Source organism: Jaculus jaculus, chromosome 19 (genome assembly GCF_020740685.1).
Source record: "Jaculus jaculus isolate mJacJac1 chromosome 19, mJacJac1.mat.Y.cur, whole genome shotgun sequence".
NCBI lineage: Eukaryota > Metazoa > Chordata > Mammalia > Rodentia > Dipodidae > Jaculus > Jaculus jaculus.
Window position 1 is genome coordinate 32,233,474 of NC_059120.1, and position 24,086 is coordinate 32,257,559.

At 38.3% G+C, this 24,086-nt stretch overlaps 1 protein-coding gene across 5 annotated transcripts in view; it reads left to right on the forward strand.

Annotated features, from left to right (window-relative positions):
* Positions 1 to 3,423: 3,423 nt before the first annotated feature.
* Wars2 (tryptophanyl tRNA synthetase 2, mitochondrial) overlaps positions 3,424 to 24,086 on the forward strand; it is a 171,690-nt gene continuing 151,027 nt past the window's right edge. For 2 of the 5 annotated variants that reach the window (XM_004667509.2, XM_045138750.1), the window contains exon 1: positions 3,424 to 3,543. In XM_004667509.2, coding sequence (XP_004667566.2) covers positions 3,454 to 3,543 — 90 coding nt within the window. In that variant the 5' untranslated portion in view covers positions 3,424 to 3,453. The remainder of the gene's footprint in view (positions 3,544 to 24,086) is intronic. The other 3 variants (XM_045138747.1, XM_045138748.1, XM_045138749.1) reach the window with 3 other exon arrangements.

The following is a 24,086-nucleotide window of genomic DNA, read 5'->3' on the forward strand; positions in this document are numbered from 1 at the left end:
TAGATTTTTTAAAGATTAAACATCTTACATGCTCTGACCTTAAAGTCTGATACAAGCATATAGCTTCATATAAAACCTTTTACCTGGACCAGACTTAACTTCAGCTTTTCAGCAGAGGATTGCTATGGAGACTGAGGGGGTTCTGTTTGTTTTATTCCTGCTCATATTTGTGTGTGGTTTGGGTTTAGGTATTAAATGTCATTGGAGTTCCATTAGCTATAAAATGAGTTTCAGAACTACAGTGAAGTCAAAGCTGAAAAAAAGGACAATTACTAAATCATTGCTACAGGTTTATATATGCAACAATGGTGCTTGGACATTATCTATATCACAGGTGGGATTCCACTGATCTCTTTGTATTTTTATAATGGGTCCAGCATAAAGTGGAATGTACAGACAATTATAGCTGAACCCCTATCAGTATGAAGAGAAAATTTTCTTCTATTATGGAATTGCCTCCTCTATATTAGAAATACATACCCAATATATATGAAAGATCAAGGGTGAATGGCTTGTGCTTAAATTTGGAATACAATTTCCATCTAGTTTTTGCAGTTTGAAAAATTCTTATTTAAGTGATTAAATGTGTAAGGCAACTCTTCATTACCTTGGTCAGCATCTAACACCAACCTAACACTTAGAATTAAATTAGAGCAACAGAACTGGATACTTTCATACTTAAGGGCTGATTATGCTAGAGCTAAGAGAAAGTTTTAACTCTTCTCTTATCCCACTTACATCTAAGTAGGTATAAATTCTCCATTATGAGGAATAGAGGTGTGTCTATAGAAGTGGAGGTTCCCCCTGATGTTCTTGGGCAAGGAAACTTAATCCTTTCTCCCGACACACATGGTTGCAATAGAAATTTTCTTTAACTGCTAGCCTGGTTTTAATCTGCTGTTTCTAGCAAGAGTGGATTTGCTGGGAATGTTTCAAAAAAAAAAAAGAGGTAAAATTACCAGAACTTACTATAAAAGTGTTGATGAGAAATCAAATTTTAAACAAGTGCTCAAATTTTAAGCACAAATATATGAGACACACACAGTACATGCTTATAGGTTTAGAACTATGAAAGTTTATCATTTTAAGTATGTTTACAGACTACTTTGATATTTAATTTATATCTCATTTAGGTAAATACTTCAGCTTACCCAAATAACAGCAGAGGTAAAATGTTGCCATTAAAACAGTGGTGGGTCATTTAAACAACATTGTTGAAGAATGAGGGGTACCATAGGTGAAATTTCTATATAACCAACTTTACCGTCATATAATGGTAAATTAGAATTACAAACTATAATAAAGTATCAACTATTTTATATGGAAGCATTTCAAAAGCCTATTATATGATTATTCATTAGGATAAATTGACTAAAACCATTCTCTGAAAGCTTGGTCACTATTATTAAAAGCATTTGTTAAACTAAGCTAAATACTGATATAATATGTCCCTTAGAAGATGGTGACATTTTTTCTCATTATTTTTTCAATACCAGAATGCTGTGATAAAAAACAGATAGAACTGGCTCATTCCTAATAGGTCTAGTGTCTTTTCTGTTGTCAACTGCTAAATGTACAAAAGCCTTTTTATTTGTTAACATCAAATTTAGATTTAAAAACTGTACTACATTTGTGCAAGGCACTATTCTAGGTGTTGGAGGAAACAGTAAGAATGATAACATTTTAATAAAATTTTACATATTGTATAGTTCTTGCCCATAGAACAACCAGGTGAGTGACACTGGAGTCACTAAGACACACTATAGTGTGAAAAAGTACATTTTTTTGTTTTAATGTCTTTAAAAGTCTGCAAACAATTTAATTTAAAAAATCATGATACAGAAATGATATTTGCTGGAACTATGTTTTGGACATAATTCCCATTAAAATATTACCAGTCATATGAACCCCAGCAGAAGACTAAGAACTACAGTTCAAGGAACTAAAGTGATTATTATGACTTTGATGCATCAGTGTCAGAAGTCTAATCTTGCTTCTTTCTAGGGTCTTAATATAGCTAATAATAAATCTATAAAGACTAATATTTTGCTTTATATATGAGAACTGAACACTTAAGGCATTTATACAACTGCATTTTACAAAGACACTGTATTTCTCTTTCTCTGACAAGGTCTCAAGAGGGCATCAACAATTATTATTCTTTGGTTTCTTCAATGTCTCTTGGCTACTTTATTTCTATGATCTTACAGATTCTTTCTGGTAGTCTCAAAGATTTTCCTTGGATTCCTTTGCCCAAATTTCTCTTCCAAGCTCCACACGATCTTCACACTTAAGTACTGCACTCATCTTGAATTTAACAACAACAACAAAAAAAATCAAACTGATTCCTTTCATTGAGGGACTTGACTTCTCACTCCAACTTTATACCTGTAATTATTTCCCTGTTCATTTGTAACTACACCAACTGTGCTTTAACTTCACTAGGACTTTGCAGACACGATATTTTATTGCCTGTTTTAACTAAGTTTAGTCTAATCCTTCTGTATTTCAGTTTCCTAAGAGTGTAGGTATCTCATATACAAGTTTCCTTTCACTTCCTCTTGGTAATTTCAAGTAACTGTTCGTTAGATGAGTATTACAAAACACAAGTAACAAACCTCTTCCAGTTTTATTTTCACTTCAAGATTCTTAATCTGGGAGTTTCTGAGATGCACTACTTTAACTGAATTAACATTGCTCGTGGCTTAACACAAAACCCTTTCTTCCATCGTCTTTCTGGAGCTGTCCCCAGGTCCAGGGTGAAACTCCACAGCCCTAACCACCATCCTCTCCAAACCTCATCAGTATGCACAGCTTTTATCTACTACCCATAAAGCTGTACACTTCTTTTTTTGTTTTCAAGGTAGGGTCTCACTCTAGTCCAGGCTGACCTGGAATTTACTATGTAGTCTGAGAGTGGCCTCGAAGTCATGGTTATCCTCCTACCTCTGCCTCCCTAGTGCTGGGATTAAAGTCGTGCGCCATCACACCCGGCTTAAACTGTACACTTCTTGTAGGCAAAACACACATAGCCTTGCAGTAGTACACTAGACAAAACTGCAGAGCCGATAAACAAGTCTCTAAAAGACTTGCTACACAAGTCTCTAAAAGCCGCTAATGGTTAAGGTTAGAGATCCACCAGGCTTCATTCCTGGAGAAATTTGTCAAACCTGCCTCTGGGTGGATAGACTCAGAAAGGCAACCTACTTGACCTTCTTTCCAATGTTCTGAAGCGCTACAGTTTATACTCATGAAGAAGAGTCTTCCTTACGGACGCTGACACAAAGGCGAGGGTGGGGAAAACACTAAAGCCCAGCAGCACCAACACGCTCGGGACTCTCGGGAAACCTTAGCCGCTCCAGACGCCAGTGCCCGCCCCAAAGCCACACGCATGCGCATCAGGGAGCAGGAGCTGCACGTCAGTCAGCAGGAGAACGCTCCGCCCTTCTCAAGATGGCGCTGTGCTCAATGCGGAACACGTTTGGGCGCTGGCGCTTCATCCGGGCACTTCATAAAGGACCCAAAGGTACCCCGGCCGTCCAGGTAACCCGAGCGGTCCGGCCTTCTGTGGGCTACTCTTGCTGCTTTCCTCCCTTCAACTTATTTCTTCCTGCTTCCACTGGAGGGTACTGAGCATTCTCTCCCCAGGCCCATTCAGTCTCCCTCTCGGAGCGTTGTGATGTCACAAACACGTGATGACGTGAGGCTCCCCTGAAGGCGGAACGCGCCGCCACCCTCAGACTTCGAGGCCCGCGTCTTTCCCAAAATTCGGAGGTGGTGGTTACCCACCAACGCAAGAAGCCGGTTCAGGCGCGTGCTTGAGGGCGCAGGAGACCGTGGGCCGCCTTCCTGGGATGCTCCCCACCTCGGGTCCAGTTGCTGGTCTACCCCCTTTCCCAGCGCGAGCCGGGCCGGGTTAGGGGTGCGCGCCGCTGCTGCCGCGGGCTGTCTCCCTAGCTCTGCGGTGCTTCCTCTGGCTCAGCGCGGCGTCCGCTCCGCTTTAAGCCTCGGGCTGTCTACATGCTACAAACTGTCTCCCTCGTGCCGTCTCAGAAGTTACCACTTCGACATAGATTATTATGGAAGTATATTCTGAGAAGGAAGTTTGACATTTTGTGGTTAGGTAATTTCTTGACACCCTGCATATTAATTGTCAGTAATATATAGGTGTGACATGCGGATCCCATGTTATAACTATGTATTGTAAAGACCACTAGTATGGCAGTTAGGAAAACACGTACCTGGCTTTTTCTGCCACTTGCTAGCCATGCTACAGAATCAGTCACAGTCTCCCTAGGGTTATTTTGTTCAGCAAATGTTTTCAGCAAAAACAGGAAGAGGTGGTAGGATATCTTTCTTTCAAGCTTTGGAAATTATATGGCTCTGATTTTGAAGCCATTGAGAGTCAGTGAAACTCAAAATGTATGTTCAGTTTGTTTTCCAGGCATTTCATAGATCACTTAATTTTCTGAACTTCTATTTTCTCCGTTAATATATGATTCTTATAAAATAAAAGACAAAATATATTGGAAATCTTGTCAACAAACAACTAGTCAAGTATTTTAAATTTTATTTATTTTTTAATAGTTTCGTTTATTTATTTGCAAGGAGAGAAAGAGAAAATGGGCATGTCAGGGCCTCATGCCCACTGCAAACGAACTCCAGATGCAGGTGCCACTTTGTGCAGCTGGCCTTACATGGGTACTTGGGAATAAAACCTGGAACATCAGGTATTGCAAACAAGTACCTTTAACCACTGAGCCATTTCTCCAGGCCCCTATTTTAAGTTTTATGGTTCAGTATTAGGCAAGAATTCATTCCAACTTGATCATCAAGTGCTGTTTTCCTTGGAGTTTGGGAATTTGGTTCTTTAGAAAAAGGCTTAATCATTTAATAAATAGCACATTAATGTGTATGCTACCAAACTTGCCCTCATTCCAGACTAAAAAAATATTATGATGTCATGAGAATACAGAACAAAAGAAAACAGAAAAGCAAAATAGAGCCCACTGATGACTACTGAGAGATGTGTATGCTACTCATCCACTGGAAATACTAGAGAAAAGTTTCTTAGATCTCTACTGTTATTTTAGTAGTGTTTGAGAATAGGAAAATACTTAAAGCTAATAAATTATTCATTTAGATTGTTTCAATGTGGAGTTTCCAGGACAAATTAGTACTTCAAAATCCTCAACTTAGCTCTAAAATGTAAGCATATGTTTTTCTGAAGTGCTATGCCACATATCACTTTGATCATTTAATGGCTTAAAAGACTTGAAAGCCCAGGCTGGTGGCATAGATCTGTAATCCCAATTGCTCTGGTGGCTGAGGCAGGAAGATCACAAGCTAAAGGCCAGACTGGGGTGCAGAGTTAAGTTCAAAGTCAGTCTTGCTAAATTATTCCCTATCTCAAAATAAAAAGTAAGCGGTACTTGGTGGCTCAAGTCTGTGTCTCTAGTCCCCTCACACCTGTAATCTCTGTAACCAGTGGGGAGGCTCAGGAAGAAGAATTACCAAGAGTTTTAGGCCACCCTGGGCTACAGAGTGAGCTCCACATTAGCCTGGGCTAAGGTGAGACTGCCATAAAGTAAAATAAGTAAAATGTAGGAAGGCTAATCATATAGTTCAGTGAACTGTTTGCCTAGCACACATAAGCCCTAGGTTTAGCCCCAAACTCTGTACCACAAACAACAACAAAAACTAATGAAGTCTTTTTAAAAAGACTGATGGAATAAGATAACTAAAAGGTCATGTTCAAAGTATGATTATAGTATGTTTATACCTAAGTATGTATATATGTATATATATATATGTGTATATGTATATATATGTGTGTGTGTATATATATGTATATATATGTATATGTGTGTGTGTGTGTATGTATATATATAAAGGTTGGAAGGAAAGAACCGTCTAACTTTTTGGTTGTACTTTAATCTTTCTAACTAGTGGATTAGAAGTAATTTACATTTGTTTTAAGCATATGTTTTAAATTGAAGTTATATCACTTTTATAACCAGAAGAAAATTGAAAACATAAATCTTCTTCCCAACCTTTAGTTATTGATACTGTTTGGGGATGTTAGGTTTCTTGGAGAGATACTTGTTCCACATTACCATTATTAAAATGGCCTAAGAGAAGGACTCCTAAAAATTTATGGTTACTTTTCCTGTGTGTATCTTCTTTTTCTCTCAAAAAGCTTTCTTTGAAGTCAAAGGGATTTTGTGAACAGATGCAGAAATATGTGAAGGAAGAATTGGATTCTTAAGCCAGATGCATCGGACATTTTTATGATATCTCATAACTTTGGAGAAAACAAAAATTATTTTGTAAGAACATATTACAATAGAAAGAAATATGTTTATCATGAAAATGAGTTGTATCAAAACCAAGAAATTGCTAAGTTACTTGTTATTGGTTTTGGCTATGTACTTGCCCCTGAGATGGAAGCATAGTAGATGAGCCATAGCATGCTTTGTTAGAAATTGTACTGACAGAGTACTGTGAGTCATAGGTTCTGAAAATTATTTATTTATTTATTTTGGTTTTTCGTCAAGGTACGGTCTCACTCTAGCCCAGGCTGACCTGGAATTCACTATGTAGTCTCAGGGTGGCCTCGAATTCATAGTAATCCTCCTACCTCTGCCTCCCGAGTGCTGGGATTAAAGGCATGCACCACCATGCCCGGCTCCTGAAAATTATTTTTAAAACATTATCTTGACTAGAAAGATTGGCATTGGGGATCTTTAGTTATGTCAAATCAGGCATTTGCCCCTAAAATCTACATGTAAATTCATACTAAAAATAAGGAGAAAGGGACTAGAAGTATAGGTAGTGCTTGCTTAGAATGAGAGGTCCTGGGTTCAGATGACAGGAAAAAAAGAGTGAGCAGGAATAACAGCATATCAAACCATACTCATTGTGGGGTATCTATAATTTATATGAACTGGTTTATTTTGTCAGGTGTTGCTTGACAGAAAGCTGTTGAAATCTGAGATGAGAGTAGTCAAAAAGAAGAATGGACATCTAATGTGTTATGTTTAAATTAGACATAGTATTAGGTAAATTTTAGGCTGTCATCATTGGCCAGACATAGAATCCATAGTTATTTAAGCATTAATTCATGACTGTATTATGCAAAGAATGAAATATGGCTGGTTAGATTTTTTGCAAGGATGTTTATAATCATTCATTTGTAATATAAAATATCCACATTCATTCTTATCCCTCCTTAGCAAAATATAGCCAAAAGATAAGGGAGTCTTTTTTTTTTAAGGTACTGTAGCTAGACATGGTAGTGCATGCCTTTAATTCCAGCACTTGGGAGGCTAAAGTACGAGGATTCCTCTGGGTTTGCGGTCAACTTGAGACTACGTAGTGAATTCCAGGTCATCCCAGGCTAGAGTGAGACCCTACCTTCAAAACCAAATAATATAATAATAATGTAAGATTTACAATATTGGAAAATTAGCTCAGGAAATTTCTGTATAGCCTTCACTAAGCTTTGTCTATCATAATCATTAACATAATCATAATTATCAAAACAAAATTTAACATTTATACAGTATTATTAAGCTGTAGGCTAAATTCAGATTTCACTAGTTTTTCCAATCATCATTTTCTTGGTCCAAGAGCAAATCTAGGGCTCCACATTGCATTTAATCGCCCTGTGTTCATCAACTTTGTGACACTTTCTTAGTTTTTCATGACTTTGGCACTTTTGAAAAGTGTTGGTCATAGCTGGGCACTCAGGAAGCAGGGGTAGGTGAATCACTATGAGTTCAAGGCTAGCCTAAGACTACAGAGTGAGTTGTGAGTTCCAGGTCAGCCTTGGCTAGAATGAGACCCTACCTTTATAAAAGAAAGAAAGAAAGGAAAGAAAAAGAGAGAAAGAAAAGGGAAGGAAAGGAAAGAACCTGTCATTTATTGTTATTTTGTTAAATGTCTCAATTTGTGTTTTTTTTCCCAATGATTTCTCATGGTTAGACTTGGGTGTTGCAGTCCGGTTCGCATTGCTGGTAGAAATCACCCAACCAAGAGCAGCTTCTGGGAAAAAGAGATTTATCTTGGCTTACAGGCTTGAGGGGAAGCTCCACGATGGCAGGGGAAAATGATGGCATGAGCAGAGGGTAGACATCACCCCCTGGCCAACATAAGGTGGACCACAGCAATAGGAGGGTGTGCCAAACACTGGCAAGGGGAAACTGTCTTTAATACCCATAAGCTGGCCCCCAACAATACACTCCCTCCAGGAGGCATTAATTCCCAAATATCCATCAGCTGAGGAGCTAACATTCAGAACACCTAAGTTTATGGGGGACACCTGAATCAAACCACCACATTCCGCCCCTGGCCCCCATAAACTGATAACCTGATGTAAAATGCAATGCATTCTTCTAACTTTAAAAGTCCCCATAGTTTTTATCAATTCCAGTGATGTCCATACATCCCCATAGTTCAAGATCTTTTAACTGAGCCATAATACCAAAAAATAGCCTCAAAAAAACCATAATGACACAGAATAAATATTCACACTGCAGTAGATGGTATTGGGCATAGCAAAGAAACATTGAACCAATACAAGATTTAAAACAACCAGGGCAAACATTTGTAGCTTCAAGTCCAACAACGCTAGCCAGTGACAAATCTTCAAGTCCGATAATTCTAACCAGCAACAAGTTTCTGGCATTCCAATTCCGCCCCTCCAGCTAGGCTACTCACAGTCCTGGGAAACTTCATTGGGGCTGGCAGCTCCTTGGCAGCCATCTCATGGTCCTGGCATCTCCACTGGGTCTCCACTGCAAGCCACGGTTCATCCTCAGTTCATCCTCATGGCCCCATGGGGTCTCCATACAGGCAACCAGCAAACCCGCTTCACACTGCCCATGGCCATTTCCAAAACACAAGACCTTGTTGCAAACTCAATGACCCTCTTTCCAGCATTTCTTATACTCCATGATACCAGGTAGGGAGCCAATTTGTTAATCCAGGGGGGAATAAAGCAGACTTTGAAGAACAGAAGACTCCTTGAGCACTCAGGCCCCTTCAAAAGAGTCTACTTTCTTCTTGTTGCCCCAGCACAGGTCAGTTAGCCCAGTTTCAAAGGCTGTAATCTCTCAGTTGCAGCTGAATGGGCAACAGTTCACCCAAAGATTTTTCTTTCTGTGCCATATCCCTCTGCTCACACCAGTTCTTTTCTACGCAAAGCAACCCTACACAGCTTCTCAGGACATGGGCACAAGAGCAAACTTCTCACACAAACTGCTAGCCCAGTTCAAGCAAAGCTTTTTCTCACCCTCATAAGCCAAACCTCACAGTCCATAGTGTTTACCGCATTCAGGTCTTGCAGCTCAGACCAGAATAGTCCATGAAGCTGTACTTACTGCACTGCAAGGCATCTCTTAGGCCAAGGTTTCAAATCCTTCCACATTCCTCTTGAAATTCAGCTACAAAAGGCCAAAGCCACACAGTCAGGTGTCTAGCAGCAATCCCACTCCTTGGTACCACTTTACTGTTGCAGTCCGGTTCGCATTGCTGGTAGAAATCACCTAACCAAGAGCAGCTTCTGGGAAAAAGAGATTTATTTTGGCTCACAGGCTTGAGGGGAAGCTCCACGATGGCAGGGGAAAATGATGGCATGAGCAGAGGGTAGACATCACCCCCTGGCCAACATAAGGTGGACCACAGCAACAGGAGAGTGTGCCAAACACTGGCAAGGGGAAACTGTCTTTAATACCAATAAGCCGGCCCCCAACAATACACTCCCTCCAGGAGGCATTAATTCCCAAATATCCATCAGCTGGGGAGCTAACATTCACAACACCTAAGTTTATGGGGGACACCTGAATCAAACCACCACATTGGGTTATGGCAAGGATATGCAGAAGAGATACTATTTAGAACCAGGTGTTCAGGCAAGTATTAGCACTTTATTTTAAACACTAGAAATATGCTTTATTTAAGTAACTTATCCAGGTAATTAGTTGCTGAATTGAGATAGTACATTTCACTCTGGGGGTTTTATTCCATACTTTGCAGTTAGTGTTTGGCGATGTAGATGTCTGTGATCCTAATAGCATTAAATTGAGGTACTACCTGTGACTTTTCCCTTACTACTTTACTAGTATTGTCTGGATAGTGTGTAACACCAGCTCATCAACATGAAGGGCTTCTGCTATTGCTACAGCTAGCTGGGAGTTTTAATAGTTGCCAACTGTGCCAGTTTGATCAGACTATTTAATCTTTGAATCACTCTATCACATCTTTTAATCTCAAGAGATACTGTCTTATTTGTTTAATATTTTATTTATTTACTTATTTGAAAGAAAGAGAGATAAATGGGCATGCCAGGGCCTTTTGCCACTGCAAAAGATGCATGTGCCACTTGTTGCATCTGGCTTTAAGTGGGTAATTGGAATCAAACCTGGACCAGCAGGCTTTGCAAACAAGTGTCTTTAACCACTGAGCAATCTCTCCAGCCCACATCAATTTGTTTAAAATGCCCTTTGGGTTAGTCACCTATGTGAACTGACTTAGCTTATATTTAATACAACATTTCAGTTCTTGAAAAAAATATCTCTGGGTAGCTTATTAAAAACTACTAAAAGTGCCTGCTGATACAGAGAGGAACAGTAGATAAATATAAAGATTTATGCTAGCAACTCTTAGGACAGCCATAAGCAGGAAGTGCTAAAAATATCTGATGCTGCTGATCTCCAATATATATATATTGTATATGTGTATACATGTATATGTATGTATATGTATATATATAGTATGTGTGTGTGTATACACATACACACACACACGGTATATATTTTTTATCTCTCTTGGAAAGGGAAATGACACTTAGCTCTGTCCTATACAAACCACATTTTACTCCTTTCAACTATCTTATAAGTTTTATTCTACCCATTTTATAAATGAGGTAGTTAAGAATCAGAGAGATTGAGTTATTTTCCCAAGTCTCAAAGCTGGTACAGAGCAGAGCCAGGATTCAAATCAGCTTTGTCTCTGTTTTCAATGTGATGAGGAGTACTATCAAATACACTATTACAAAAATCCTGGTAGATATACCTGATCAAAGCTCAGTTTTTACTGATTCAAGAAGTTGAGGAATATCTACAGCCCTGTTTATTTGATTTCTCTCTTCCTCCTACTCTCTTGCCAGACACACAGCCCTGGCCCCTGAGATAATTCTATCTACTCTTGGTTTCTTAAGATGTAGTTTGGAAACTTCCTCATCTTCCTTAAATAAACAAGTGAGTTTTTTGATTGGGAGCATAAAAATAAGTATATTATTTTTTTAAGAGCTGCCTGTAAATGAATGGTTTGGAGAATTTATTGTGATTATATATATACATGTATGTATATATATATATTTCATAATGAAAATAGAATGTTTATATTGTGCATCTTAAGCTGCATGAGTACAGGCAATAATAACCATCAAGCAATTTTTGTTTCTTCTCTGCCTGATCTTTCTTTTTCTTTTTTACTGTATAGCAGTGATGTTTCTAAGAAGGATATGGATTTCTTTTTTTTTTAATACATTTTAAAAATTTTATTTATTTATTTATTTGAGAGCGACAGACACAGAGAAAGACATATAGAGGGAGAGAGAGAATGGGCGCGCCAGGGCTTCCAGATGCGTGCGCCCCCTTGTGCATCTGGCTAATGTGGGACCTGGGGAACTGAGCCTCGAATCGGGGTCCTTAGGCTTCACAGGCAAGTGCTTAACCGCTAAGCCATCTCTCCAGCCCAGGATATGGATTTCTAACCACTGCTGTAACTGATCTTTTTAATGTATAATTTTATTGTCAACTTCTATCCAAATAGATAATAAACCATGATAATTCCTTCCTCTTCCCTACTTTACCCTTCACAACTCCATTCTCCATTATATCTCCTCCCTCTCTCCATTAGTGTTTTTCTTGATGTCATCATCTTTTTCTCCTATTATCAGGGTCTTGTGAAAGTATTGCTAGGCACTGTGTGGTCGTGGATATCGACACCAATTTCTGTTTAGACAGTTGCATTCTTTCTGCTACCTCTTCTGCAATGGACCCTGAGCCTTGGAGGGTGTGATAGCGATGTTTTAGTGCTGGACATGCCTCTATTACTTCTTCTCAGCACTCTGTTGCCTTTTGGGTTATCCTAGTGATCACTACTATCTGAAAAGAGAAGCTTCTCTAACCAGAAGTGAGGGTAGCATTAATATATGAGTATGAAGTATAATGCTTACTAGGCAGTATACATTTAACCAGACAAACATGCTTTACCCCTAAAGCTCATGACCTCCCCTGCCATAGGCTTTTCATTAGGTTTTCAGTACCAGGGATGTATTCTTTCCCATAGAAGAGACCTTCAGTCCAATTAGAGAGCATTTGGTTTCCCCCAGAGCAGACATACCACTATTGCACTTCTTTGGTCATTTGGCCTGTCTGGCCAAACTTGAGGCTTCTAGTGTCCACTGTTTTCACTGCTGATGACTTCAGTCTCCCATATGACTATATACAGTGCAGGTTTTTCTAGCTTTCAGTTGGCTGGTCTACAGGGAGGTTTTCTGCTCAGCACCAGCTTAATTTCTTAGTGACTTCACTGCTCAGGCTTGTGAAGTCTTCAGCAATAGAGTCTTATCTCTTTCTCATGGGAAACCAAGGGCTTTGGCAATAGCCTGTAAAGTTTTGGAGGCAACAGGGACCTCCCTGGCCAACAAATTACTGGTGGGTATCCCATCCCAGGCATTGAAAATTTTCTAGTAACAATCTATGGCTTCTGGATGTGCCTTTATTCAAAAAAGTAGGCTTTTATATATCTTATTCAGAATATCTTGATTTTGAATGACCCTTCCCCCACTGTTCTCTTAATCTCTTCCCTTGGTCTCACTTAGGCCATTCCACTCCCTGCAATCTGTTCTTCTCCTTACATATGTATAATATCATCCCCTAAAGTCCTTCCCTCTTCTCCCTCCCTTATAGCCTTTTTCTAGCTTATTATCCTCTGCTACTGATTTTTGGTTCCTGCTCACACACAAGTCTACATATTTGTAGCTGGGATCCACATATGAGAGAGAACATGTGACATTTGGCTTTCTAGGCCTGGGTTACCTCACTTAGTATAATCCTTTCCAGAGCCATCCATTTCCCTGCAAATTGCATAATTTCACTTTTCTTTACTGCTGAATAGAATTCCATTGTGTAAATGTACCACATCTTTATTATCCATTCATCTGTTGAGGGACATCTAGTCTGGTTCCATTTCCCAGCTATTATGAATAGAGCAGCAATAAACATGATTCTGCAAGTATCTCTAAGGTAGTGAGAAGAGCCATTAGGATATATGCCTAGCAGTGCTATGGCTGGATCATATGATAAATCTATTTTTAGCTGTCTCAGGAACTTCCACACTGATTGGCTGTACCAGGCTACATTTCCACCAGTAATGTAGAAGGGTTCCCCTTTTTTCTGCATCCTCACCAACATTTATCATCATTTGTTTCCTTGATAATAGCCATTGTGATAGGAGTGAGATGGAATCTCAAAGTCATTTTAATTTGCATTTCCCTGATTGATAAGGATGTAGAACACTTAGATGTTTATATGCCATCTGTATCTTCTTTTGAAAACTCTATTTAGCCCATAGCCCATTTTTTAATTAGGTTGCTTGATTTCTTATTGTTTTGTTTTTTGAGTTCTTTGTATATTCTGGATATTAATCTTCTGTCAGATGTATAGCTGACAAAGATTTTCTCCCATTCTGTAGGTTGTCTCTTTGCTGTATTCAGTGTTCTTTGCTGTACAAAACTTTTGTAATTTTATGAGATCCCAGTGGTTGATTAATGGCTTTGTTTCCTGAGCAATTGGGGTTATAGTCATAAAGTCATTGCCTATGCCAATATGTTGAAGTGTTTCCTCTACATTTTCCCCTAGCAGTTTCAGAGTTTCAGGTGTGATAATATAGTCCCTGATCCATTTAGACTTGATTCTTGGGTGTGGAGAAAGACAAGATTCTATTTTCATCCTTCTGCATATAAACATCCAGTTTTCCCAGCACCACTTGTTGAAGAGTCTGTGTTTTCTCCAATGAATATTTTTGTCAAAAATCAGATGGCTGTAGTTGCCTGTATTAACATCTGCTTCTTCTATTCTGTTCCATTGATCTATGTGTGTGTCTTTGTGTCCATACCATGCTTTTTAATTACTATGGCTTTGTAATTTAGATTAAAATTGGGTATGGTGATACCACCAGCTTTATTTTTGTTGCTCTTTTTTTTTCTTTTTTGAGGTAGGGTCTCACTTTGGCTCAGGCTGACCTGGAATTCACTATGTAGTCTCATGGTGGCCTCAAACTCATGGTAGTTCTCTTACCTCTGCTGGCTATTCGAGGCTTTTTATGCTTCCAAATGAATCTTATGATTGTTTTTTCTATTTCCCTGAAGAATGCCATTGGAATTTTAATGTGGATTACATTATATGTGTAGATTGCTTTTGGTAAGATTGACATTTTCACAATATTTATTCCTCCAATCCAAGAACATGGGATGTCTTTCCATACCTTAGTGCCTTCTGCAGTTTCTCGCTTGAGTGTTTTAAAGTTCTCATTGTAGAGATCCTTCACTTCTTTGGTTAGGCTTATTCCAATGTACTTTATTTATTTATTTATTTTGAGGCAACTGTGAATGGGAGAGATTCCCTGGTTGCTTCCTCCATCCTCTGCATGTTTGTTAGTATGTAGGAAATCTACTCATTTCTGTGTGTTTATTTTGTATCCTGCAAGTGTTTATCAGTAGTACCAGTTTTCTGGTAGAGTCTTAGGGTCCTTTATATATAGAATCATATCATCTGCAAATAATGATAACTTGATTTCTTCCTTTCCAATTTGTATCCCTTTTATGAGTGTCTCTTGCCTTATTGCTATAGCTAAGACTTCCAGTACTATATTAAATAAAAAGTGGGGACAGTGAACACTCTTGTGTTGTTACTGAATTTAGTGGAAAATCTTTGATTTTTTCCCCCCTTTTAGTGTTAATGTTGGCTGTAGGTTTGTCATAAGTAGTTTTTCTTATGTTGAGATATGTTCCTTCTATTCTGAGTTTCTGTAGGACTTTTACCATGAAGGGATATTGGATTTTGTCAAATGCCTTTTGGGCTTCTATTGAGATGATCATGTGATTTTTGTCCTTCTGTCCATTTATATGGTGTATTACATTTATTAATTTGTGTATGTTGAACCGTCTCTGCATCTCTGTGATAAAGCCTGCTTGGTTGGGGTGAATAATCTTTCTGATATTTTCTTGTATTCTGTTTGTCAGTATTTTGTTTAGAATTTTTGCATCTATATTCATGAGGGAGATTGGTCTGTAATTTTCTGTTTTTGTTGTCTTTGACTGGTTTTGGTATCAGGGTGATGCTGGCTTCATAGAAGGAGTTTGGTGGGATTCCTTCCTTTTCTATTTTATGGAAAAGTTTGAGAAGCAGTGATGTTAGTTCTTCCCTAAAGCTATGGTAAAATTCACCAGGAATCCATCTGGGCCTGGACTTTTTTCAGTTGGGAGACTTTTTATAACTGTTTGGATTTCCATGTTTGTTATAAGTCTATTTAAAAGGTTTGTTTTGTTCTTCTTTTTCCAAGGCCTTAAGGTGGAGCATTAAATTGTTTATTTGTGAACTCTCTAGTTTCTTAGTATAGGCACTTAGAGCTATAGATTTCCCTCTTAGGATTGCCTTCATTGTGTACCAAAGGTTTAGTATGTCGTATTCTCTTCATCATTTGATTCTATGAAATTATTGATTGTCTTTTTGTTTTCTTAAATGAGCCATTCATCATTCAATAGTGTACTGTTTAGTATCCTTGAATTTCTGTATACTCTGTAGTTTTTCTTGTTGCTGATTTGTAGTTTAATCCCCTTGTGGTCAGATAGAGTACAAGGGATTATTTCAGTTTTCCTATATTTGTTAAGAGTTGCTTTGTGTCCTAATGTATGGCCTATTTTGGAGAATGTTCCATGTACTGCTGAGAAAAATGTATATTCTGTGGCATTAGGATGTTTAACAATTTGGGGAACATTTTCTTTCATGATTTTGTTGAAAATACCTACTATGCCTTTGGATTGAAATTCTCCTTCTACTATACCTTGAATTCTTATGTTTGATCTTTTCATAATGTCCCAAATATCTTGAAATTCCCATTCATACCTTCTTATTAGCTTGTCTTTCTCTTTGTTGGGCTATGTATTAGAGCTGCCACCTGGTCTTCTAGTTTAGATATTCTGTCCTTTCCTTCATCCATTCTACTGGTGAGACTTTCCACAGAGTTTTTTGTTGTTTGACTAACTGTATTTTTCAGGCCTAGAATTTCTGCCTGGTTTTTCTTCAGTATTTCTATTTCCTTACTCATGTCTTGTAATAATCCCCTTATTTAATTAAGCTGGCTTCCTGTGTCCTCTTGGAATTCATTTAGGAGTTTGTTTTCTTCTTTGATTCCCTTAATCTCTTTGAATATAGATAAGATTTTTTTTTTGAAAGCTTTGTCAGCCGTTTCATCTAAAACAGTCTCATTGGGGTTCATTTCTGATGAATTTATAATTTTTGGTGGGGTTGTATTGTCTTGATTCTTTGTGCTTCTTGTATTATAAGGTAGCAATTTTTTTTCATCTTGAGTTGATTTGATGCTTGGGTTTTCTAATTACTTGTGGTACTCTTAGACTTGGAAATCCTTTGTGTACCTTCAGAGTAGGAGTTTAAGGTATCAAGTGCTTGTACTCCAATCCAACCGCAGAAATAATCCTAGATGTTGAGTTTGCCTGCTATTCAAGTATTCTAGTTGGTTGCATGGAGCATTTTACTAGCAAAATTCTAAAATTCAGCTGAGCAACATACATATTCTATTAAAGCCAGCACAGAGTATGCAAATGTGGGTATTGAAACAAACAGATAACCTTATAAAGCAAAACTCCCTAAGGGTGTCTGTTGTTTTACACCCTTAATCCTGTCAGCTGGGAGGTTGAGATTTTTGTTCTGAAATGGGTTCCAGGTCAGCCTGTGTCTGAACCAGACCCTGCCCCCAACAATGACAGAAGAAAAAGACAAAGGCCCTCTGAATCTGAAAGTATCAAAGGCAACAATAGTCAACTCCCAAATACAGCTTAGTTGAGAATGGTAAAGCCAACCACAACTATGTAACCCATAACCTGCCCAGACATGGAAGAGAGATTAACACTTCCAGTGTGGGCCTGTGTACCTGCTTTTTTGTCAGTTGGCTTCATTACCTTTTGGGGTGGCTGCCAGTCTCACCAATGCTGAGTGCCCACCGCTATCCCATTTTGTTGTGCTTTGGAGCTGGTGCTGTGGAGCTGCTGCTGTGATCACCTGTGCTGGATGCCCTGCCACTGGGGGCTGAACACGTTCTCTGGAGGGTGGTTCTGATAATTGGGGGATGGGAGAGTGCAGGGAAGCCTGGACTTATACAGGAATTGCTCATCTGGTCCCACCTGTATCCCTTTCAGCAGCTCCTTGGCTGGTCTCTGCTATCTCCCCTTCAGGTTTGATGAGGTTGGAAAATTTTCTTGTTTAGTCTTTACTCCTGCAATTGTGCTACTGGCCAGGCAGGCACCGTGTGGCTGGGCTGGTGTGGATCTGTGCAGGTTGCAAGCACTTCTGCGAGATTCTGGCCAGTGTCCTCTTCCTGGTAGATCTTGATCTCTCCTGCTTTTCTGTTGTGATGGAAGAAAAGTGTATTTTGCTATGATTTTGCTGTAATCTCTCCCTAGGCTGGTTTGGTGTGACTCCTATGCAGCCATCTTACCAGGAAGTCTGTAATGGAAATTTACATTTACACCAGTCTTGATTTTATTTTTAACAAGTGCTTCAAATTATACTGTGATGCATATTATACTGAATTGATCTCTATGTAGAACAATATAGATTAACATGAAAGTTGCTATTTTGAACATAGTTATAATTCAAGGCCATCTATCTAATTCCATATAAACATGCTACATTATCTATTTAATAGGTAATAATTGTGTTTTGCTAATATAATTAAGGATTTGCTTTCTTCATTTCATGAAGGGAATTAAAGCTCATTAAATAATTGACTTTGTTTCTCACTCAGGTACCCATTTCAAGTCTTTTAAAGGAACTTACTGGGCCAGGCCTAGCATCTTTGCTTTACATATGTTGGTATTCTCTGCATAAATGTAGAATACTGCCCTAAATGTCACTGCAGTTACATAATATATACAACAAAGCCATTTTTAAAAATTATTTTATTTATTTACTTGAGAGAGAGAATAGGCATGCCAGGGCCTCCAGCCACTGAAAACAAACTTCAGATGCTTGTGCCACTTTGTACATCTGGCTTATGTATACTGGGGGGGTTAAACTTAGGTCCTTAGGTTTCACAGACAAGTACCTTAACCAGTAAGCCATCTCTCCAGCCCTATATATTTTAAAGTGGCTAATGGTATTTTGGTATTGGACCAAGAAAGCTTTATTGCTGTTTTCTTACTAACTTGCTACTTACATGTTTAATACACCCTTAGATGGACTCTTTGTAATCACAAATCATGGAATATCATGATTTTTATAGGTGGGATTGTAGCATTTTTTTTGTGTGTCTTAGTCCCTTTTGGCTGCTATAAAAAAAATACCAAGACCAGGTAGCTTAAAAACAAGCATTTCTTTTTCACAGTTCCAAAGGGAGGGAAGTTCAAGGTAGGGCAACTAAATTTCATGTCTAGTGATGGCTTCCTTTCTAGATCATAGATGGCTATCTTATTACTGGTGAGAGGGGCAAGAGACCTCTATAGAACCTTTAATAAAGATAACAGACTCATATCTTCTCATTACCTAATTACTTCCCAAAGCCTGATCTCCAAATACAATCACATTGAGAATTAGAGCTTGATAAAAGCTTGGGGACACACATAAATTGTCTATTTCAGTCTGTGCTTCAATGGCCAGACATCTTGTAAAGTCTAGGACTATTTCTCATAAATCTTTAGGATATATTGGAAATTCCAATGTTTCAGCATCTATATGACATTCAACATACTTTCACGTTCTAAAATGGAAAGAAATTCTTAAGCCGACCATGTGTATTTTATCTTGGTTGGGAATTTATTAACATTTCATGGTTTGAATAGATACATAGCTTGCCCTCTGATTTTATTTTGTTTTTTTTTTTTTTTTTTGCCTAGCAGGCTTTTTGATCAGTTTACCATGATACTTGTCCTTTTTGTGAGTCATATGCCTTCTTTGAGATAAACCATATAGATACAGGATTAGCCAGCTTCCATAGGTTTATGTTAGAAGGAAAGGAAAGAGTGGAATGGCTGGCTTTTCAATAAGGACTTACAAAGCCATGATCATTCATGGAGTTACTTTCAGTTAAATAGCTCTTAAAATTTAGTCTTTTATGAAGGGATCTTCAAGAAAGATATATAAACTATAAAAACATTTTTTAAAATTTTTTTATTTTTAATATATTTATTATTTGCAAGCAGAGAGGGAAAGAGAGAGATAGGGAGAGAGAGCACGCACGTGCCCAAGTGAGATTGGGGGGGTGGGGGAGAAAGACAGACAAAGAATGGGTGTGCCAGGGCCTATAGCCACTGCAAATGAACTCCATACCACTTTGTGCATCTGCCTTATGTTGGTACTGGGTAATTGAACCTAGGTCCTTAGGCCTCACAAGCAAGTGCCTTAGCTGTTAAACCATCCCTCCAGTCCATACATACATATTTCTTAATTAGACTAGATTCTAAATAGATACCTGTCACTTTTCCTTCCTACACAGTTGTGATTTTACTCACACAGTGCCGTACTGTGTTCATGTAAGGAAGGCTATTCTCCCTGTTCAATTCTGAACTTCTAATAGTAGTGACAAGTGCCAGGTGGCCTAATCAAGTTTTCTTTCATAAAATGGCTGGAGTTTCTCTGATACCTCTAAAAATATGAATTCATTCCGAGTACTTCCCTAGATTCAATGGTCTATAGAGTCAAAGGTTCCAAGATCTTATCAGTATTTGATCAACACAACTATATGCACAGTACCATGCAAACTCCAACCTTGTTTTATTCTCATGTAATAAAATGAGGTAAAGAGAGAATAACCTTTAAGATGTCGAAAGGTAAAGAAGCAGTGTAAAGGGTGTCTGTTCCTGGTCACTCGCTTCCCATTCCTCTTCTACCTTCTGTATTCCTCTTTCCAGGCATGGTGAGACATCACAGAAGGAAGGCAAGATGGCTGCCATCCTAAAAACATTTTTTTAATTCTGGGGTAGAGACCATAGTTGAAGAATCCAAAAAGAAAACAGAGGCAGGGGAAAAACCATTAGAGAGCAGATATCTAAGGATTCCAAGGAAGTAGAGAACTTAAAGAAGAAAAAATAAAGATGAGGATATTGGTGTGGTAAATAAAGACTAAAAGTCACCAAATATTTATAATTAGAAGATCCCTGGTAATATTAGGAACAATAAGCTGTAGAATGGTGATTGGCACTGAAGATTAACTACAGTGAGCCAAAAAGGTGAGAAACTGAAGATTTTTTTCTTTCTCTCTTTCTTTCTTCCCCCCACCCTCCTGCTTTTCGAGGTAGAGTCTCTATGTAGTCTCAGGAAGGCCTCGAACTCACAGCGATCCTTCTACCTCTGTCTCCTGAGTGCTGGGGTTAAAGGCGTGCACCACCACTCCCGATGAAGATTGATTTCTTGGGAAGCTTGCTTAAGCAAGAATTGTCAGAGAAGGTGAAGGGATCTGTAAAAATTGCCTTACTAAGCATACATTTTGGAGGTGGAGTCTGGATGGAAGAAATGAGCAAAAAGAGACGGAGAGGTTGAAAAAAAAGGAGAGCAAGAAGAAATGCAGAGGAGATTGCTTAGTGGTTAAGGCCTCCAAAACCAAAGGACCCAGGTTTGATTCCCTAGGACCCATGTAAGCCAGATGCACAAGGTGGTACATGCAATCTAGATTTTGTTTGGAGTGGCTAGAGGCCTTGGTATGCTCATTCTCTCCCTCCTCCTTAAAATATATAAAGAAAAATAAAATATATTTAAGAAAGAAGAAATGCAATTCTGACCAAATTTTGACCAGGAGAGACATAATCAGTTCTGAGAGTGGGATAAAGATGGAGATGGGTATAGGTCTAGGTAAGTATACTGGGAAGGAAAGGCATGAGAAATATAGGAACTCCAAAATGTATGGGCATGTTCTTTTCAAAGGTTTTGTTCTGGAATCCATGGGGAACCAGGGTCTTTACCTTCGTCTAGTGTTCTCTATTTTTTTTTCTTTTTTAAAATATTTTATTTTTATTTGACACAGAAAGAGAGAGAGAGAGAGATAATGGGCATGCCAAGGCCTCCAGACCATGTAGACTTAACTCCAGATGCATGTACCCCCTTGTGCATCTGGCTAACGTGGGTCCTGGGGATTTGAATCTGGGGCCTTTGGCTTTGCAGGCAAATGCCTTAACCACTAAGCCATCCCTCCAGCCCTGTGTTCTCTATTTTAAAGCAGCAGGATGTGAAGTAGTTTTGTAGAGTCTTAGAAGCAAATGTAGAGACTTTGGCCTTTACTGGTATTGAGCTGTAAAGTCATGGGAATAATGTTTGATAATAATTGAATAATTGAATAATGATCTCTTGCTCATTATTTTCTTTGTAAGGTGAAGATTATAGGGTCATAACATGAACTCTGTAGCCGGGCTGCCAAACCTTAGAGCTAGGATACTCCACTACTTACATAGTCAACGCTCTTAAGTTTTATGTGCCTTTTTTTTTTTTTTTTTTTTTTAAGGATGTAACATAGAGACAATAAACCCACCTTAGATTTCAAGCATGTTTATTTGCATGTGTGTGTGTATGGGCATACCAGGGTCTCTTGCCATTTCAAAGGAATATCAGATGCATGTACCACATTTTGCATTTATGTGGATATTGGGGAATTGAAACTTGGCCAACAGGCTTTGCAAGAAAGTGTTTTTAACTGTTGAGCCATCTCCCCAGATCCCTGAATTTTTATATGTTAAATAAGGGTTAATATTTGTGGGGCTCTTAACAGTACAAGGTACATTATGTAGCATAAGGATTTGTGTGTGTGCACACATGTGCGCATGTCATGGCATAATTGTCCACATGTTGTGGACAATTTCAGAGGATAACTTCAAGTTCTCAATTTTCACCTTGTTTGAGGCTTGGTATCTTGTTGTTCAATGCTGGTTTCACCAAGTTAGTTGGACTGTGACATCAAGAAGATTCTATCTTTGCCTCCATTTTCAGCTTAGGCACATTGAAAACACAGACTCTCATACTACAGCATCTGCCTTTCCATGTATGCTTGGGATCTGGACTCAGGTACTCATGCTTGTGAGCAAGCATTTTATTAATTGAGTCATCCCTCCAGCCCCTGGAACAAGTTTTCAAAAAGGTTTCATACATAGTATTGAGATTTAACTAATAAACTGAAATTGAGTTTGATTTATAAATTGATTGTATATTGTTTTGATTCCCCTACCCCAAACTGCTTAGTTACTAAAGCATTTAAGTATAGAATGAGTTCATCCCCCTTGATTGGAGATTTGCTTGACTGTTGTTGAGACATAGTGGAGGAACCTAAGGTTGGTCATGAGAATATTGTCTAAAGGGGTTGATCTTGGAACCCAGGCTCAGAAAAGAGAAAGAGGAGCATATTTATGAGGAAAAAAATGAAAAACTTAGAGGCTGTCCATTCTAAATGATCTTAAAGAGTAGATATAGCAGGAATGAAAGCATGGAAGAATTTGTAAGATGGAGAGTTGATTACTGAGTAGAATGTTGACATTTATGAAGTTAATATAGAGTAATTCTTCCAGGGTGTGACATGGAAATAAATGATTGCAAGTGAAGAAATCAAGTGCATTGAATGCGGCGAGCATGCTGGATGGCTAGTATGCCTAATAATTGAACTTCTTGGATAGTAGAACTTGGGAGTAGAAAGAGAATCAGATCCTATGTCTGCAGTCATTTTAGGAGCATATCCAAAAAGTGGGAACATAATAAAGGGCTGTGAGTATAAATATCTGTTCTTTACCTAGTCAAGTAGGATATTTTGTGCTCTGTATACCCAGTATCTCCTAAACTATTGAAAGATCCTGTTCAGTAGAATATTCTTTGGGTATGTCACCAGTAATTTTGTTCGTCATTTCTGTTCCATGAAAGTAACAAGGTCATAAATATTTCATTTAGATTATGTGTTCATATATTTATTGAGCTCTCACTGGTATTATATATAGACCAATAAAGAAATAAGATAAAACCTTTTATTTCTCTAGTAAAGTGAGGAAATAGTCAAGTAATTAAAATATATAGTATGTTAAATCACATTAAGTGACATGGAGCAAAACCAAGGAGAGGAAATGGGGACTGTTGAGGGATATTGCAGTTTTAGGTAAGAAGGAAAAATCTTCACAAAGGTAAAATTTTTAGAAAGACATAAAAGTATGAAGACATGTGCATGGCAGATATTTGGGAGAACAGCTACCAAGAAGAAAGAAGGGAAAGCCCACAAAGTGGGGTGTTACTTAGCATGACGGAAGATCAGCAAAGAGGCCAGTATGACTGAATAAAAGTGAGCATTTTCTTTATGTAACACATACTATACGGTTTTTCCTTGATATTCTAACAGGGTAGGTTTCAAGAAACTCCACAGATACCAAAATCTATAGGTGCTCAGTCCTTTGTATAAAATGGTGCAGCATATGTATAAAACCTACACAAACCTCATATAGGCTTTGCAATACTTAACAGAATGTAAACACTATGTAAATAGTTGCACTGTATTATATAGGGGACAGTGACAATAAAAAATCTGTACATGTAAATGCAGGAACAATGGTTTAAATATTTTGATCCATATGACCTAAGGAGAGTTGCTATATAGCACTTTTGGGTACTTTGGTAAATACTTCATGAATATTAACTTACTCAATACTTAAAAGACAATTCAAATGAGGATCTGTAAGACAGGTGTTAAGTAAGCAAGAGTGAACCCACAGATAACAAAGATGGAGAACCAGAGTCCTTACCTTTGGCTGGGTTTGCTTGGTG